Source organism: Oncorhynchus nerka, linkage group LG8 (assembly GCF_034236695.1).
Source record: "Oncorhynchus nerka isolate Pitt River linkage group LG8, Oner_Uvic_2.0, whole genome shotgun sequence".
Classification (NCBI taxonomy): domain Eukaryota; kingdom Metazoa; phylum Chordata; class Actinopteri; order Salmoniformes; family Salmonidae; genus Oncorhynchus; species Oncorhynchus nerka.
In genome coordinates, this window is record NC_088403.1 from 33680697 (window position 1) to 33700607 (window position 19911).

General features: G+C 47.1%; 1 protein-coding gene across 7 annotated transcripts in view; it reads right to left on the minus strand.

Moving 5' to 3' along the window:
• Nucleotides 1-19911, minus strand: part of LOC115133162 (receptor-type tyrosine-protein phosphatase zeta-like) — a 45136-nt gene that overhangs the window by 11594 nt on the left and 13631 nt on the right. For 5 of the 7 annotated variants that reach the window (XM_029666106.2, XM_029666107.2, XM_029666105.2 and 2 more), the window contains exons 2-13: nt 14107-14175; nt 8729-8908; nt 7721-7872; nt 7383-7478; nt 7204-7270; nt 6893-7050; nt 6014-6164; nt 4609-4793; nt 3887-4013; nt 2659-3618; nt 1074-1763; nt 712-859 (exon numbers count right to left, since the gene is read on the minus strand). In XM_029666106.2, the coding sequence (XP_029521966.2) occupies nt 712-859; nt 1074-1763; nt 2659-3618; nt 3887-4013; nt 4609-4793; nt 6014-6164; nt 6893-7050; nt 7204-7270; nt 7383-7478; nt 7721-7872; nt 8729-8908; nt 14107-14175 (2983 nt within the window). The remainder of the gene's footprint in view (nt 1-711; nt 860-1073; nt 1764-2658; nt 3619-3886; nt 4014-4608; nt 4794-6013; nt 6165-6892; nt 7051-7203; nt 7271-7382; nt 7479-7720; nt 7873-8728; nt 8909-14106; nt 14176-19911) is intronic. The other 2 variants (XM_029666109.2, XM_029666108.2) reach the window with 1 other exon arrangement.

Genomic DNA, 19911 nt, shown 5'->3' on the forward strand with positions numbered 1-19911 from the left:
ACGGTCCGTGATTACAGGGCAAAACAAATCAAACGGACATGGTTAAATATTCAACCGTTAAAAGACCCACTTCTACTCTGATCTGTTCCCTATATATACACTGAACAAAAACATAAACGCAACATGCAAAGTGTTGGTCCCATGTTTCATGAGCTGAAATAAACGATCCCAGACATTTTTCGTATGCACAAAAAACGTATTTCTCTCAAATGTTGTCCACAAATTTGTTAGTTTGCATTTCTCCTTTGCCAAGATAATCCATCCACCTGACAGGTGTGTCATATCAATAAGCTGATTAAACAGCATGATCATTACACAGGTGCATCTTGTGCTGGGGACAATATGTCACCCCATTGAGCATGTTTGGGATGCTCCGGATCGACATGTACAACAGCGTGTTCCAGTTTCCGCCAATATCCAGTAACTACGCACAGCCAATGGAGAAGGAGTCGGACAACATTCCACAGGCCACAATCAACAGCCTGATCAACTCTATGAGCCAGAGATTTCTTCTGCTCACACAATATTTCACCACAATGCACCACAATTAATACCGTAAAATACTGTGCCCTTGAAATGATAGAAAGGTCTTACAGTGTGCTGGAAAAACAATTTTATTGTGGAATGTATGGTGATCCACTGTATTCAGTTTATACAGTAAGTTACTGATAAAATTACAAAACGGCTAACAGTGCAGTGTGCTAATCCTACCTCCAGTAGATGAGGATGCCCACCAGGACCAGTAGACAGATAATGGTGAGGGTGGATACCACAGCCAGAGGGACCACTGTCCTCCTCTCCCTTTCAGCAACACTTCCCACCATTTCTACCCTTGATTCATGGCTGCTGTTATTGATCTCTGGGGGGGGGGGAGAACCGGTTATTATTTACAGACCCGTATGCACACGCAAACATCCTTTATTCATTTAAATCAGTAGGAAATCTGTTACCACCTCATTGAGTACAAATGCAATAATCATATTTCCTCTGCTACACAAGAAAATCTCATGTCCCTCTCTGAATAACATCACCTAACCCGCCACCATGATTGGAGATTCCTGAGCGTACGTTACCTTTCCTCAGCTCCTCCACAGCCCTGCTGTCAGGGAGAATAGGGACACGTAGATCTATACAAGGGATATGCAGCTCTATACCAGAGTTACCAGGCTCCACTTGGACCTCTCCATCTCCAGACCCACTAGCCTCCCCCAGCACCACAGACCCCTGGGGATTGGCCCCTGCTCTGTCCACCTCGGACACACCACTACCAGTCTCCCTCTCAAAGTAGAAGCTGGAGGAAAGACCCCCTAAGTCACCGCTGCTCTCTCCCTGTGTCTCTCCCTCTGTTGGGTCCATGGCTGAGGCCGGTGTGAGTGAACGTAGGTCTGTCCCAGGGGAAAGTGTCGCCCCTCTCAGCCAGTCCTGACCTAGGTTGACCCCTTCCCCATAGAGGCCAGAGCCTGAGCCACTGATGTCTGTCTGTCCAACCGGAGAGGTTACCGTCTGTCTGTCCGACCTGGGCTCCTCTTCAGAGGGGTAGACAGAGGGGGAGAGGATGGTGTCTTTTTCAGAGGGGGTGACAGACGGGCTGAGGGCTGCTGTCTCTTCTGAATGGCTGAGAGAACGGTGCAAGGGGGTGTAGCCCCCTTGGGAGGGTGTGAGAGAATCCTCCTCAGAGTGGGTGACAGAGGGGTATAGGTCTGGAAAGTTGAAAGGTTCTGTGCGCTGCTGAACCCAAGTCCCCCTCTGAAAGCTGGTATTGACTGGAACAGAGAGGCCTGTCTGGTCAGACTGGGTGTGAAAAATAAGCACTAAACTGAATACTTAACAACACTACATCAGACGACCAGAGAGTAGCATAACAACCACAGAGTCTGAGTGGTTATACAAAGCAGCCACCAGAGGGCAGACTGGAGTCAGGGAGGAGCAGCCAGCTCACACACAGCAAGGCAGGTAAAGAGTCCCAGAAGGAGACATAAGATGTCAATCTTTATGATTCAAGGGAAAGAAGATAGACTGGCAGAGGAATACCCACCACCGCTGGGTACCGGTAGGAGACATGGATCTCTGAAGTACCAGTGTGTCCCAGTATGAACCGCTGGGCAGCCAAAGGATGAGAGAAAAGTTGAAAAGGGTAGATCGCTGTCGACAGACACAAAGAGCTGGACTGTTGCAGCACATCACCAGCGTAACCACCACCAGCCAGTAGAGCGCCAGTCCCTTCACCACCATCATTATCACCATCACAGGTCTAAGCGGCAATATCACCCTTATCGACAGTGCAGCAGGCGGAGAGAGGCAGATGGACCAAGGAGAGAGGTACACACAACCATCAAACAACCATCACACAACCATCATACAAACGCCACACAACCAAAACACAACCTTCATACAACCATCATACAACCATCATATGGGCACCATAAAGCCATCATACAACCATCAAACAGCCCTCAAACAACCATCACACAAACATCATTCTACCCTCAAACAACCACCACACAACCAAACAATGTAAGAGTGCACTATACAGTACCAAGTTTTGGCAACAGGAGGAGAGGCAAAGGCATAAAGGTCATGTGTAATATATTGTATATGTACACACACAGACATTTACAGCACACATGCAGGGCTGCAGGGCACACAGGTGTTTCTTACCGGTGAATATGGGCTGGGTGGTGTGCTGTAAGACCTTGACGAGGCCTGAGGTAGTGGAGGAGCCGTAGGCCGTGGAGAGGGAGTTGCTGGGACTTGAAGTCCTGGATCTGATCCAGGGCACAGAGGGGGTTGAGGTTACAGAAACCGGGGTCTGTTGAATAGGGGTGGCCCTTGTCACTGTGCTAACTCTGTTATCAGAGAGCCTGGACGTCAAAACCAAGCCCCTGTCATGTCCTTTCATTGTGACTTTAGGTCTGGCAGTAACAGGACTGAGAACTCTATCATCCAGGGGTTTTTTCAGTGTTGTTTTAGATGGCGTAGTTGCGGATTCTAAGGCAGTGGTGTTGACAACGTCCTCGTAGTAAACATCAGTGACCACCATGCCCCCCGCCGGAGGGGTGTACATATCGCCCTCTGGGGGTATCAGGCCGATACCGGAAACGTCAGGTTTCTGGGCAGCGGAACCACGGTTTTGGTTCCGGTTCTGCTGAGGAGACCGCGACAATGAGGCCTCCTCTGTGATTGGCCGGCGGACAGGCGGCGGGCTGTTCGTCCGGGAGATGGGAATCAGGAACCCCGGCTGGTCGGTCACCATGGTGACCCACATGGCGCTCTTACCGTTGGAGGCAGCGCTGGTGAAGGGGCGGTGGGGAGGGATACGCTGCTTCTTCTTGTCCTTCCTGGTCTGGTCCTTCTTGGGTTTGTCCACTCTGGACTGGTTCACAGGGTCCTGGTCGATCCGGTTCTGGTCATCTCTGGTGCCTGGTGGTACCGGCACAGAGCTCACCTGGGAGGCAACAGTGGTGGAGGGCTGGTCAGGGAAAATCTGCTGGCGACCCTCTCTGGTGCTGCTCTCTTCTACTGGGTTCTGGTCTACTGGGACCTGGTCTACTGGTTCCAATATATCCTCAGGTTCCAATATATCCTCAGGTTCTGTGTTGTCTGGATCAGACTCAATTTCTGGAGAAAAGAGAATGGGTGGGTATATATATATATATTAGACTGTCACGATGAGTACAACTATTTTGATAACTTTCATACTTACTTTCAACTTTAAAGTCCGTTTAACCTAAGTTCTTTATTCTCTCTTATGAATCTGAGTGGCTCACGCTGGACACAGAGTCAACCTTTTCCTGGACTAAAAATCCCTTTTAGAACCTGGTCTCTCGTGACAGCCTTAACATTCAAATGTTTGCTTGTGGGTGCCCGAGACTATAGCTGGTCTCACCCGGGTCCTCCTGGGGCATGTCCACTATAATCTGGTCACTCCAGCGTCCCGTCAGGCCATTGGTGCAGACAGCTACCACCTGGACCACATAGCTGCTGTTGGACAGGAGGCCGGGGATGATGGCCCCCTGAGAGAGGGTGATTGATCAAATAATATGTCGGTCAACTCATCAATACATCAGCCAATCACACTCAGCCAATTACAGTAGTGACGGTCAGTTGCTTGTCTCAGCTATTTTCACCCTATTTAACATATGAGGTTGATTTCTGACTTACATGCAATTGCTATCGATTTGTGTGAGAAGGCACATAAGGTCTGATGAACACAAACCATCACACACACACACACACAACAAAAACAATCACAGCCGTATTTATATTGTATATTGTAAACCTCTGGCCAGATGGTTTACAGGTATCTTTTGGTTATCACTATGGCAACAGCCTCCAGGAACAACACAAAACAACCACGAGAGAGAGAGAACGTACGAGAGATGGAGAGAAAGTGGGAGAGCGAGAAAGGGAGAAAGGGAGAGAGCGAGAGAGAGAGAGAGAGAGAGATAGAGAGAAAGAGAGCGTGAGGGAGAGAGAGAGAGAGAGAGAGGGAGCGAGAGAGAGAGAGAAAGAGAGAGTGAGGGAGAGAGAGACGATCCACAGGCAAGTAGTCACTTCCAGCACTGACTGGTATGCCACAGTAGATGGATAAGTAGACAGGTGTATTACCACGTCCTGGTCTCCGTCGGTGCGGTACTCGTGTTTGGGCTGGTTCTGGTCCTGCAGCCGCTGGTAGGTGACAGAGTACCAGTCGATGGTGGTGTCATACACCACACGGGGGCGCTCCCACATCACCATGATGGTAGTTTCGTTCTGGGCATCCGCCTGCATGTTCTGAGGCTCCGAGCTGCACACTGGAGAACACAGAAAAATGAGGTTAGATTACGTTAGATTCAAATATAATCTCTGATGATAACATGTGTTTGTGTCTGGTTATCAACATGGTCAGATAGGGAATATGTCCATTTTTAACACTGGGGAGACAATGAGAAATTGTGATTGAGTTTTCCTAAGGAAAACATGTTGGTAGACAACAATGTCTCCCTTAGAGCAACACTGGAAGAGGGAAAGGAAGAGGTAAAGGGAGACATTTTGGGTATAGATATATAAAAGGAATAGATATCTATGCTTTTTGCATTTCTGAACAGACATATTTCAATTTCAAAAAAGAGAAAATGTCAAATAAATTGCTACACTGAAAGAGGGGGAATTACAAAGTCAGGTTTCCTAGCAACCCAGAGAGCTTATTTGGGGTATTTTTAAAAGGCAGAGAGAGAGAGAGAGAGAGGAGTTCTTTTGATGAGCTGCACTCGTAAGACCTTGGGAGTAGGCTCTAAAACATCAATGCTGAAAATATAGGGGAATCTCAATTGCATACTCCTCGCGTCCTGGCCTCCTCAAAATCCATTGGAGGAGAAGGTCCGAGGGGCGGGACCTCTAGCTTTCTCATCCAATCGGTTTTGAGAAGGAGACGAGTAGAGAGGAAAGAGGACGCGAGGAGTCTGCATTTGAGATCTTCCCCATGTGGCTGGTTACAAGATCGGGGGCTTTTGACGCTAGTTCCTACTTCACAGTATGGCCTGTTAGTGTTACAGTACAGCTCAGTGTGAGTGTGAATCATGCTATGGTTTTACAGAGGTCAAGTATGGGAGAAGAGAGAAGCCAGGGGCAAGGTCAGCATGTGGTAGGTAGGGTGGGTGCGGAAGGCTAGGGGTCAGGTGTTGGGGTCAGCGGGTAGATAAGGGTCAGGGGTCAGGCATTAAAGTAGAACAGGTACATACTATAAATGACAACATAAATGACAAAGGTGAAGGCCAGAGTTAGAGTTAGGGGCTAATAGTACGGGTTTAGAGGTCAGGGGTTATAAGTTAAGGGTAGGTACTAGGAGTGAGGATCATCTTTGCCATTGTAAGGTGAAGGTAAGGATTAGGGGTCTAGGGTTAGAGGTTAGGGTTCAGGGTATAGCCTACAGGTACAAACTGGGGGTGAGGACCTCAACTGTGCCTGTGTAGAAAGAGTGTGAGGGTCAGGGGTCAGAGGTCAGGGTTCAGGTTGAAGAGTTACGGACACATACTGGGAGTGAGGACCTCCTCTGTTCCAGTGTAGGAGGAGAAGACCTGGCCCAAGAACTGCTGCTGCTGCTCCCTGAAGTTGTTCTGCAGGTAGTCCATCAGCATCACATAGCCTGCCTGCTGCATGGTCATCACCTCACAGAACACCTCCAACTGAGAGGGAGAGAGAGCGGGAGAGACAGAGGGAAATTGAGAGAGAGAGAGATGTGAGAGATGTGCATTCATTTATGTCTTGTGTGCTTCACCAAAGTAGCCCTTTAACCTTTAATGGTTAAGGGTCATCGGCTTGTTTCGGCCACTACCCTACTTCTCACTTCCTAAATGTTGAAAAAACACTTTCTGCTCTAAAGTGGATGATGGAGAATTGATGAGGCAGGCAGAGACCCTGTGTGAGTTAACTAGAGCAATGCTGCTCCAGGTCGGTTCAAACTGAGATTTAAAGAGCAGGAAGTGGAGGGGAAATGGGAAGGTCCTCCCCTGTGGAGGGAGAGTTGTTGTCTCTGCAGTGTCTTCCTGCTCCTACTGCTACTGCTGCTGCTGTAGTGAAATATTGATATTGTGTGTGTGTGTGTGTGAGAGTGTAAGGTCTTATGATGGAGTGTTTAAAGAATTGTCATGGCAGAAATCAGGGAGAGTGCTGCTCTATTTTCGTGGTGTCTTTGAGTGTCTCTGTGCCCACTGAGTACATATATGCCCACGTCACACCTCGCTTTGCCGGCCACACGCACACTCCTGTTCTCCTGCTCTTCTCTGTTCCTCACACTTGGGAAGCTGTCTCACTGTATGACCTCATCATGACACTGCCTTTCCGTATAACATCATCACGTGTGTGTGTGTGTGTGTGTGTGTGTGTGTGTACCCCACGTTTATGTGTGTTTCACCTGTGTCTCAGAGATGGGCACGGTGTGTTTGAAGACGATCCACTCCACCGTCTCAGAGCAGGGCGGGGAGGTGAGGGAACCGTTGTACGTGTAGTATTTATCAGTGGAGTTAGGGAGCAGGGCCAGCAGAGAGAAGGGCTCAACATTCCCAGTCTTACCTGAACGGCAGAGAGTGATAGGTGAGAGTGATCGACACACCTGCTTTTCAGTAGGTCACTGGGACTCCTGAACCCGCCGAATATAGAAATAGAAATAATAGAACGCAAAATTAGAGTCAAATAAATAGAGTAGAACAATGAGCAGCTGCATACCGAACCTGTTGACGCTGTTGACCCCTTCTAAGATGGTGTTGTAGTTGTCATTGTTATCTAGGCTGGTCTGTGGAGCAGAAATCACAGTGAGTTGACATACTAACATGCTCGCGTACGATCTAGGATGCATTGATTCACGCTAAGTGGCATGCAGTGTGGACATTGGTTCAGAGCTCCACCTCAAACAGGACAGCCAGCGCTGCGATCCTCCCTCCATCCCTCACCGCATCGTCTATAGACTGGTACAGGCCTGACTCATAACACAAGATCTGCATCTGGATCAGAGAAAGAGAGAGAGAGAGAGAGAGAGAGAGAGAGAGAGAGAGAGAGAGAGAGAGAGAGAGAGAGAGAGAGAGAAAGAAAGACAAAGAGAGACAGAGAGAGGGGGAGTAGAGATCGTTATTCATTGTGGGGCTTTGTAATGTCGGCGTAATGTGGCCCGTAGTCAGGGGTGTGGTGTGGCACGATGTGGCGTGTCATTTGCTCCGATTGACTCATTGATTGGACGATGTGCCACCTCCAGGGGGAACTTGAGTCCGTTGAGGCTGTGCTCTGATCCGTCTGAGGAGGCGTTGCAGCGGCCCCAATGGAACGTCATCCTCCCCAACCTGAACCTGGTGCTCAGACCACCGCCACTCACATAGTACTCCCCGTCCAGGCCTAGCACCACTGGAACACACACACACACACACACACACAACCACATTACCCACCCACTAGTCTTTGCGTGGGCAAAGACTCGTGGGTGGGTCTAGTTCACTCGGCTACGTGAGAAGCCTGGGCTTCCGAGGCTTCCCACCCACCAGCGATGAGCTTGTAAAACACATACTTTTAATTACCGGGTCTATGGCAGCATACACAATGGTCCTTAGCGTTTGTACATGCCACAGTCTAATTTCAAATGACAAATACAGAACGTGTTCAGCACAGTTAAATGTTACAATTAAAACAAAACCATAATGTCTTCTGAAGCCACAATACCCTTTTCTATATGAAACACATCTACACATCAACACAAAACATCCCTCCTCCGTCTCCCTGACCTGATCCCTATCCTCACACAATGGACTCATAATGGATGCTTCAACGAGATGGTTTTATTGGTGAATTGCTTTTCTGTCAGCGTATTGGAACAGAGAGATTAATACTACCCAACAGGCAGCATTGTCATAACACAGCCACAGGGAGACACACTGGAGAGATGATATCCAAGAGTCATTTCATTTCCTCTGGAAGACAGACCAATTATTCTCACCTCTCTCTGTCTCTTGCTCTCTCCATCTATCTGTCTCTGTCTCTCACTAAACCCATCGCTCACATTGAGTTATATTTCCATAACTATCTCTGTATATGAAGATTAATATGACACTGGAAACAATCTGTTCGTACTACCACTACTTAATAACCATGTGGCGTTTCGTGCCTACTGAACACGACCCATGAATATTTACCTTCTCACACTACAATGCCAACCCGAACTCTACTACCATGGGTTGGATATTTAACGGCTCATGTCGTACAGCACCTGTGTTGCCGTCGTTGTTGATGGTGGTGGTCTCTGGGGTGTTCTTCTCCCAGCCCTCCAGCTGCAGGCCCTGGTACTCCACCCGGACCTGGGTGAACGTCTCGTCGATGTCGACGGGTGACTGACGGGCATTGTTGCACGCCGGATACCTCTTACCCCAGATCTTCTGGTTCAACTGGCCTGAGAAGGACAAACATAGAGAGAGGAAGAATCTTTACAATGCATCAGAAATACCGAAGATGGGAATGAGATGGCAGACAGGTATTTGTAGCTGAACAACTCCCACACAGCCCTGCAGGGAGAACGGCTTGAAAGGAAACACTTCATAGAGGTCAGTTACAGTTGAGTATAAAACACGTTTAGTATTTGTTTCCTTCTGCAAAACAATCAAATGTGCCATTTAAATAATCCCTCAATATCCATTGTGACGACAAGTCCTGCAATGACCAATCGTCATAATTCTCAAGTGAACTTTAACCCCAGCTGCGTTTACACACAGAATCAGCTCTCCTGCATCCCCCTCTAGTCCAGCCGATGAGGAGTTAACAGAGCAGATGGTCTGACAGTTGGTCACAAATGACTGGGCAGGTGGCATACAGATTTAGTATCTTCATTTGATCACCGTGTTGCGGGAGAACTTTTAAACTTGTTGTGTATTTGAGGTTTAAAGTTGCACTATGCAGAAGTCGCTCTGCCGTTTTCCTGGTTGCTAAAACTCAAAATAGTTTATGTGACAAAATAAGCTAGCATAGTGTAGAGAATCATTGTGCCATCTAAAACGCAGAGAAATATATTTTCCACAACCAAATATATTGTCCTTTCTGCGGTTTGAAGCTGGTGTACAAAACCATACCGTTTCCTGCTGTGGCAAACTGTCTCAAATTAAGATCCTGCAACTGTACATACAGTACATCATATACATTACATTACAGCGCTTACAGTAGGTACATCCAAACAGAAAACTACATGGCCCATATGTAGGGTATGCTAGCATACATCCACAATATACTGTACTGTGAGTATTATGACATTCCCTGCTGAGTCTTTGAGATGCCTGTTGACCCTGAGCAGAGTGGGGGGAGCATGTTGCTGGAAAAGAGTAATGAGTCGGTTATTGTTGTCTGAGCTCAGAGACATTAGCATGAGAACGGCCAGGCTGAGGCTGCACACTGGGAGGAGAGGAGGAAAGACTTGATTATCACCTCTTCCTCTCCCCAGTGTCATAATAACTACTGTATCCCCCCCTCGTAATAAATATCTCGCTGTGTGTGTGTGTGAACGAGTGTGTGTGAGAGAGAGAGAGAGAGAGAGAGAGAGAGAGAGAGAGAGAGAGAGAGAGATAGTGTCTTCCCAGCAGCCTTCTCTCTCTCCCTCCCTCCTCCCTCCCTCCCTTCCTCCCTCCCTCCCTCCCTCCCTCCCTCATAATAACTCTACTGGCTAATAACCCTGTAGAATGAATACAGAGTCATCAAAGGAGGAGGTCAGGTGCTAAAGATAAGAGTTTACATGACCGACATTCACAGCCATTTATGGGGTCAAATCATTTCCACTCTGAATTCAGCCGTATTGCTATCGTGAGTTGAACGACAGTTTACTGCGTTGGTGACAGACGAGAGTAGCTTCTGGCTGTGCCACTTCAATGGTCTGTGTGACAGCGAGGAGTGTGCCTGTCAATTTGGTGTGCAAGTGTGCGTGCGCGTGTGAGTGTGTGTGTGTGTAGGTTGGTAAAGAGTTTGACTCTTTATTTGGTGTGTGTGTTTGTGCATGCCTGCATGTGTGACTTGTGTGCCTGAACATGTGTGTGTGTGTGTGTTTGTGTGTGTGTGTGTGTGTGTGTGTGTGTGTGTGTGTGTGTGTGTGTGTGCTTCTCCTATGTTGGCAGGAAAGTGACAGGGGGCTGTCAGGTGGTTCTGAGGGCCTCATCTGGCATAAATGCCATGACACAACACTGCCACGCTCACAAGATGCTACCATGGCAACAAGTAGCTGCAGAGGTTTGGAAGAGAATTAAGTGCCAGGAGCAACATGCTTCCGACAGTCTTTCCAGGAACACACACAAAGGATCTGCCTCAAATGTCCCTAATTCCCCATTACGTTGCACTACTTTTAAACCGAGCCTCAAATGAGAGACGATTGACATCCCAGTACACTATGTGGCTCGGGTCAAAAGTAGTGGACTATATGGTGGAGTGGGGTGTCATTTGGGACTTGGCCACACATACAGTATGGTTTAATGGTCTGTCTGACATAGGTCTGACACACATGTAGTGACTGATCTTTTAGCGAGTCAGTCTTTATAGAAGAGGAGGAGAAACGTGGCGTTCTGTCTCTCTGAAAAGGTTGAATGTCCCTGGGGACTAAGACTGCTAACTCCTGACTCTCGCGCACACACACACACACACACACACACACACACACACACACACACACACACACACACACACACACACACACACACACACACAAAAAGGATAATCCCCTTATAATCGGGCTCAGTGGAGCAGCACTGACATTTTATAGACACATGCAACTTGAATAACAGATCATAACTTAACATATCAGGCAACTCTCTCTGTTTTCTGTTTTGCAAAGAGCTTTGTAGGATGAAAGACATATAATAAGGATAAAAGTACATGTTGTTCATCCTCCAACATCCCACAAACAACATCTGTTATTGGTTGTCTGATGGATCACGCCCACTTTCCTGTCTCGTATTCTGTAGAATACAGCATGAACATTCTTCACTCTAGCTGTTGCCCTTTAATGTGAGAAGACATGGGCAGCAAGGAGAGTGGATTCAAGAAAGTGAATGAATGTATTATGTATGTTGGGATTTGGGATTTGGCTAACCAAACACACCATACCTTTGTGTATGTGTGTGTGTGTTTGTGTGTGGGTGTGTGAGTGAGTGAGTGTGTGTTTCTGTGTGTGAGGGGAGGGGGTACTGTACTCTCTGAGTCCTGCTGCATTAGTACCTAAGCCCCAGCTACTACACTATTACCCCAGGGCCTAACCCGAACCCAAGCTCCAGAGAAGGAGAGGGGAGCGGGTGGGGAACTCAACCCTTACCTCATCCCCAACCTCAGCAGCTCTAGGAGAGGAGGGTGGAGAAGGCGGCTGGAGACAACTAGAGCAGAAACAACACTAACTAACGACTGCCCGTATGACTAAGTAAGCAGAGCTGGAGTAAGTCAATGAGGTGGTGGTTAACAGCCCATTAGAGCTGTTAGAAGCTGCTGCAGAGGCTGCAGTCTGTACTGAATGTGCATTATGCCGGGCCAGTGTGTTAGTGTAAGACTGGATCCCTCCTGTGTTAGCCCGCTGAGCATTCGCTTGGGGGAGCTAACACAAGTCTCCAGGTCTCAGGCGAGGTTAGTCATCGCGCAAAGCCACCTCCGTTACATGTTGATGGGGAAGAGAGCTGGATCATTTATTCTGTCCGTTTTGTGTTAGAACCCAGCAGAAGGAGAAAGAGGCAGACAGAGAGCGAGGGTAGTGTAGGGACACACAGGCCCTGTAGCCATGAGAAGGAGATCAGAGGGTTTACACATGCAGGAAATGGGCTGGTGTGGTGGCTGGGGACACTGTCTCGCGTGGCCTACACTGGGGCCTGGGGTTATCAGAGGATAGAGACTACACACACACACACTGGCAGATGGAGACGGGGGATGGAGGGGGGGCGACATGAGGATCACAGGGACCCCCTGGGGAGAGGGGTTAACGGGGGTGGGTACGGTGGATTTTTACTGTATCAACTTTGGAAACACAAACAGTAGCAGGGCACGCAAGGATACAAAGTCTGAAAAAAGATTGCGAAATCTGTGTCCTAGGCCATATGCTCAAATATGAACACATAAACTGTATGCACAGAATATCAGGTTATCACCTATGTGATTGGGATAGTCTGCCTGCACGACGACAGACAGACAGACAGAGGATAAGATAAATCCTTTATCTCTCACTGTGTGTTTGACGGTAAAATATTTACAGAGAAATGACATTTCGCGCTCCAACTCAGGGGAAGATTTCGTGCTCCAACCTGACAATCTAATTCACGTTCAGTAGAGTGTAAATCATACAAATGGATCTCAAAGGTAACCTTGAGCCAAAACATTCTGAGCAAATGCTGCTGCACGTTCCAATAGGATTGCAATTTCCGTAAAGGCTACCAGCATTAAAGCTTCAAAGCTAGCTACCATATGTTAACGTCAGAGAAGGTTCATCTCCCTTTTTCCTCGCTCACTTCCTCTTCACGTACTCCGTGTTTCTCTCTCTCCACAGGTCTTTTTTTCTCTATTCTTTCTCTCCCTCTTTCTCTCTCTTTTCTCTCTCTGCTGTCTTTCCCCGTTTCTCTTTCTCCATACGTCGCGCTGTGCCTCACAATGAGGTGTGCGCTTTCACATGTTAATTCTCTTCCTCACGGCTCAGTAACCCATACTTACAGCACACTCACTACTATTATAACACGGGCTGGTAAACAAGTCTGCTCCACAACGCACGCACGCACGCACACACGCACGCACGCACGCACACACGCACACACACACACACACACACACACACACACACACACACACACACACACACACACACACACACGCACGTACACACACACGCACACACGCACACGCACACACACATGCACACACACACACAACACACAACACACACTTGAGCCCTGCAGTCTCTCTCTCATCTCTCTGGGACTCAGCTTGTTGTGACGGTGCCCTGAACTTTCAGAGCAGCAGAGTGGAAAATACAAAGTATAATGCTTATTACCAAACAAGCAGAAATGTTTCTTATTCAAACGCAAATTGACAGAGAGAGTGTAATGAAATTAAGTCAAGCAATTTGGGACGAAGGATGGAAATCATATATATATATATATATTTTAGTGTGACTGGCCCTTAACTCAATTTAAACGCCCTCGCTCAATTTCCCTAAAACCAGAACAGTTAGATTTGACCAAGCGAGACCAGTCAAGTCAGGTCTATCTCACTAACGGAGCAATTACTCCATGTAAGGGCTTCGGATAACTGAGCTTAATCCCCTATGTCTGTCAGGATGTGGAGAAAAGACCCTCAGTGCTGGTTGTGTTGAGCAGGCTTAACATTAGTGCACCAGTCAGGGCTGAGGTAGCGTATGGTACTATTGCAACCATATGTTGTGATCTGTCACTGAGAGGCAGAGTAGAGCTAAATATCTGCAGGGTTTGAATTATACATTGACTCTTGGGGGTGCCCGAAGTCTCTTGGGGGTGCCCGAAGTCTCTTGGGGGTGACCGACGCTCACAATGGTATTTCAGCCCCTTAGTCCCTCCTGTAATTCCAAACCTGAATACCCCATGGCATGCATACGGTTAATGTAACTTTACCAACCTGTGTAGGACCAGTCGATGTCGTCTGTGAATTTCCTCTGGGCCTTGAAGTACGCCTCTGTCAAGGCCACTATAAGAAAGAGGGGGAGAGAGACAGAGAGACAGAGAGAGAGAGAGAGATTACACAGATCCACAAAGAATTCGAAAACAAATCCAATTTTGAAAAACTCCCATATCTACTGGGTGTAATTCCACAGTGTGCCATCACAGCAGCAAGATTTGTGACCTGTTGCCACGAGAAAAGGGCAACCAGTGAAGAACACACACCATTGTAAATACAACCCATATTTATGCTTATTTATTTTATCTTGTGTCCTTTACCATTTGTACATTGTTAAAACACTGTATATATATAATATGACATTTGTAATGCCTTTATTGTTTTGAGACTTCTGTATGTGTAATGTTTACTGTTAATTTTTATTGTTTATTTCACTTTATATATTCACTTTATATATTATCTACCTCACTTGCTTTGGCAATGTTAACACATGTTTCCCATGCCAGTAAAGCCCTTGAATTGAATTGAGAGAGAGAGAGAGAGAGAGAGAGCGAGAGAGAGAGAGAGAGAGAGAGAGAGAGAGAGAGAGAGAGAAAGGAAGATAGAGAGAGAGGACAGGGAAAAATAGAGAGTTAGGATACGCCTCACTCTGTCATGTGAGACCCCAGCACCTGCTGCATGACCTTGCATATGATGACATACTATTTCTCTCATGTCAGATGCCACATCACGGCCACTTAGTTCATCTATAGGGATATGACTGAGCTGCCATTTGTTGAGTTGCTCTCAATGCTGCTTCTCTTCTCAAGGGCAGGAGAGAGAAGGGTACTATGGAGAGGGGTGAGACACAGGAGACAGAGGGGGTGAAACACAGGAGACAGAGGGGGTGAGACACAGGAGACAGAGGGGGTGAGACACAGGAGACAGAGGGGGTGAGACACAGGAGAGAGGGGGGGTGAGACACAGGAGACAGAGGGGGTGAGACACAGGAGACAGAGGGGGTGAGACACAGGAGACAGAGGGGGTGAGACACAGGAGAGAGGGGCGAGGAAGGCGATAAAAGTGGTGAGCCACAAGATAGAGGGGACTTCTCTCTCTCCTTCTCCCTCTTTCTCTGTTCACAAGCCTTTGGCTGGCGTCACTTTCCACCCACTTTCTATGCACATCACAGTGCTGCCTGTTCCAGCCCCTCTCAGCCCTCGTTCATCCCTCTCTCATCCAGCAGAGTTCTCTGTAAACAGCTTGGCTAACGGGAACGTGATGAAGGACTGGTCATCTTTATTGACTCACCCAGAGAGATTGTGTTGTTCTCGCCATTCCACATAGTGATGTAGCGAGCTATCTGCTACAGAGACAGTAGAAGGTAATGGCTATATGGTGATGTGTGGGAACAACACACACACACACACACGCGCGCCTGCGCACACACACACACACGCGCGCACACACACACACACACACACACACACACACACACACACACACACACACACACACACACACACACACACACACACACACACACACACTGTGGAGGAGATGAGACATCAGTAGAGTTCAAAAGGTCCAAAGTAATTACTCGAAAGAGACAACAGTGTTTAGAGAGATGAATGGTCTAGAGAAAATGGCTGCTCAATCTGTATGTGTGTGTGTGCGCCTTTATGTGTGTGTGTGTGTCTGCTATGGCACAGAGTATACACACATCTACTGCTCTAATGCATTTCTGCCTCCTCCTCTTTGTATATCTCTTTCTCTTTCCCCTCCATCTTTCTCCCTCGTTCAATCTCATTACATTATCTCTCTCCATATCTCTCTCTCTCTCACACACACACAGAGAGGCATTCGGGTGGTTTTACACTATCAGAGTGTCGCTGTGTAGATCGAAGGAAGGATATTAAGCACTAGTGGATTTAATCCCACAGATCTTAACAGGATGGACGCCTAATGATCCGTATCAAAGTCCACTTTCAGAGCACTATACCTTACCTACTGCTGACATTTACACTGGTGCTACAATCTTCCTCCTAACTCCTCGTCTTACCGCCACTCAAACCTCTTCATTTCAAATAGCTCAGTTACCCAGTGGACACGCTCTTTCTGACCTGGTAATGTCCGAGGATAATGGCGCTCTCTGTGCCATGTAGGGAAGGAAACAGATAGCTGGCAGCCTGGTATGTGTGTGTCTCTGTGTGTGTGTGTGTGTGTGTGTGTGTGTGTGTGTGTGTGTGTGTGTGTGTGTGTGTGTGTGTGTGTGTGTGTGTGTTTGCGTGTGTGTGTGCGTGTGCACGTGTGTGTGTGTCACTCAGAGAAGGAGCTCCAGAGTATTAGCTGGAATCAGTGTCAGATGGCATCCTCTACTTTACAGGACACCTGCTGTTTCTGACTGCATGGGCTGCTGTTACTGTTCACTGCTGGTCACTTGTTTTAAGGGTTAAGGCTTATTGATGCCTACTGGTTTATGTGAAAAAATTAACCAAAATCTGTAGCGAGAAAAATACTAAGTATCCCAACAGTTGAAAATCAATGGATTCGTTTGCTTGCTTACTTCTTCAAAATCTCCTAACTCACATTGCCTTGTATCTACCGAGATACCGCTTAGTTACTAACCCACTTGTGCTGTTGTTATGTTAAGTCAGAGGTTAAGGGTCATGATGACCAACTCTGTTTCTATCCTATGTTGTGGTCACGTGGTGGGTCTAATGCTCCATATAATCTTATTGTTTTTACCGTACTGTAAAAAGGTAAGACGGGGGGGGTGAAGGGAGAATGCCCATTGTCACCACTGAAGAAACAGTCATTGATATGAATACATACTCTCCATTCTATAGTATACAGGATCTAGGATACAGTGCCTTGCAAAAGTATTCACCCCGCTTGGCATTTTTCCTATTTTGTTGCTTTACAACCTGTAATTTTAATGGATTTTTATTTGGATTTCATGTAACTGACATACACAAAATAGTCCAAAATAGTCCAAAGCGAAATGAAAAAAAATGACTTGTTTAAAAAAATTCTAAAAAATTCTAAACGGAAAGGTGGTGTGTGCATATGTATTCACCCCCTTTGCTATGAAGCCCCTAAATAAGATCTGGTGCAACCAATTACCTTCAGCAGTGACATAATTAGTTAAATAAAGTCCACTAGTGTGCATTCTAAGTGTCACATGATCTGTCACATGATCTGTCACATGATCTTTGTTCTGAAAGGCCCCAGAGTCTGCAACACCACTAAGCAAGGGGCACCACCACGCAATCGGCACTATGAAGACCAAGGAGCTCTCCAAACAGGTCAGGGACAAAGTTGTGGAGAAGTACAGATCAGGGTTGGGTTATAAGAAAATATCTGAAACTTTGAACATCCCACGAAGCATCATTAAATCCATTGTTAAAAAATGGAAAGAATATGGCACCACAACAAACCTGCCAAGAGAGGGCTGGCCACCAAAATTCACGGACCAGGCAATGAGGGCATTAATCAGAGAGGCAACAAAGAGACCAAAGATAACCCTGAAGGAGCTGCAAACTCCACAGTGGAGATTGGAGTATCTGTCCATAGGACCACTTTAATCCATACACTCCACAGAGCTGGGCTTTATGGAAGAGTGGCCAGAAAAAAATAAGCTAACACGTTTGGTGTTCGCCAAAAGGCATGTGGGAGACTGCCCAAACATATGGAAGAAGGTACTCTGGTCAGATTAGACTAAAATTGAGCTTTTTGGCCATCAAGGAAAACGCTATGTCTGGCACAAACCCAACACCTCTCATCACCCCGAGAGCACCACCCCCACAGTGAAGCATGGTGGTTGCAGCATCATACTGTGGGGATGTTTTTCATCGGCAGGGACTGGGAAACTGGTCAGAATTGAAGGAATGATGAATGGCGCTAAATACAGGGAAATTCTTGAGGGAAACCTGTTTCAGTCTTCCAGAGATTTGAGACTGGGACGACTTGAGCAGGAGCAGGAGCTGGAGCAGTGTTGGCTTGAAGAATGGACAAAAATCCCAGTGGTTAGATGTGTGAAGCTTATAGAGACATACCCCAAGAGACTTGCAGTTGTAATTGCTGCAAAAGGTGGCTCTACAAAGTATTGACTTTGGTGGGGTGAATAGTTATGCATGCTCAAGTTTTCATTTTTCAGTTTGTTTCTCAATAAAAAAATATGTTGCATCTTCAAAGTGGTAGGCATGTTGTGTAAATCAAATGATACAACCCCCAAAAAAAAAAAATCTATTTTAATTCCAGGTTGTAAGGCAACAAAATAGGAAAAATGCCAAGGGGATGAATACTTTCACATGCCACAATACTAGCTGTATGCTATAACTTCTAGAGGGAAACAGCCTTGGAAAAGGAAAGAGCTGCACTACACACACACACACACACACACAGCCCCCTCCCGTGTGACAGATCCATCTGAGCCCCAGTGTCCTGGCCCTGCTTCAGTCAGTGTCACAGAGAAACCAGAGGCAAACTAGATTAAAATCCCTCACAGTGTGATGTTAATGAGCCCATTATCAACGCTAGCTACAACCTCTCGGCTCTCTCTCTCCCTCCTTCCTTTCCTCCCTCTTTCTCTCCTTCTTTTGGTCCTTCTCAGCACTAACGACGGGGCTGATATATGACTATATCAACCACGAACGCGTCAAACTCAAGCTGGCCTGAAACCTCTTTGGCTCTCTCTCTCACTCCCTTCTCTCTCCTTCCTTCCCTCTTCCTTTCATTTGGCCCTTTTCGCCATCTTCTCTCTGTCATTATCAGCTCTAATGACGGCGCTCCTAAATCTACGTTACAGTCCCACTCAAATGTTACTATTTCTTTGGTTACATGCCAATATGGTCTCCTAACTGTCATAAAGTGAATTAGTTTGCCGCGGAGTGTTGACCTCTTCTTTTAACCCCAGATCAGATTGACTGAGTAGGCGCCTGCCTTCCATGGCCAGGAACTAAAAGCGTATCTGTTACAATAGAGCCAGTCATTACAGAAAGGCCAAACCTGAACCCTCTGGTCTAGACTCTAGATAGAACATGGGAGGCCCCGACCTGGCCTTCTAATGAGTAAGAACAGTGTATAACCATGGATGGATGGTGTGTGTGTGTGTGTGTGTGTGCGCGTGCGTGCGTGTGTGTGTGTGCGTGTGTGTGACTGTACTGTACAATGTGTTGTTGTAGCGGAGGAGAGTCTTATTGGCATGCTAATGAATAGCCGATTAGTGGACCCCTGAGAGAGATGAAAGCTGGTTCAGACTGAAACTAAAAGACAGGAAGGACTCACTTTACTCTGGCCGGGCACTGAGCCGCTCAGCCGCCCAGAGCATGTGGTTCACTTCACTATCCCTAGGGACTCACCGTACGGCCACGGTCGTGGTCCGTTTGCTGCGTCGTTAAATCACGTATCTGGATCGTAGAACACATCCTCCGTCTGTGAGGGGACAGGATATAATATGCTACTCACGCCACACAAGAGGCACTGAGACAGAACAACTGGCACCAGCTCTGAGTCTGTGCAGTGGGGGGGTCAAGAGCTTTAGCAGAGCAGAAATGCATCCACGATGCCAAATGCCATTGATCATCATTATTCTTTCCTGTGATCAATACACACTGAGAACATTCTAGAGAGCACCTGTTGAACATAGAGCAAGACATACATACCTCCCTGCCACACCCCATGACATCATCATATCACAGCTGCTGTGACTGAAAGCCATGTGTGAATTAGTGATTTAGTAGCATGTGTTCTCTCCTTGCAGGTTTAACTTGCAGGTCTTCCACTGGAAGATTGAAGAGGGTTAGGCCCAAATTAAACAGGGGA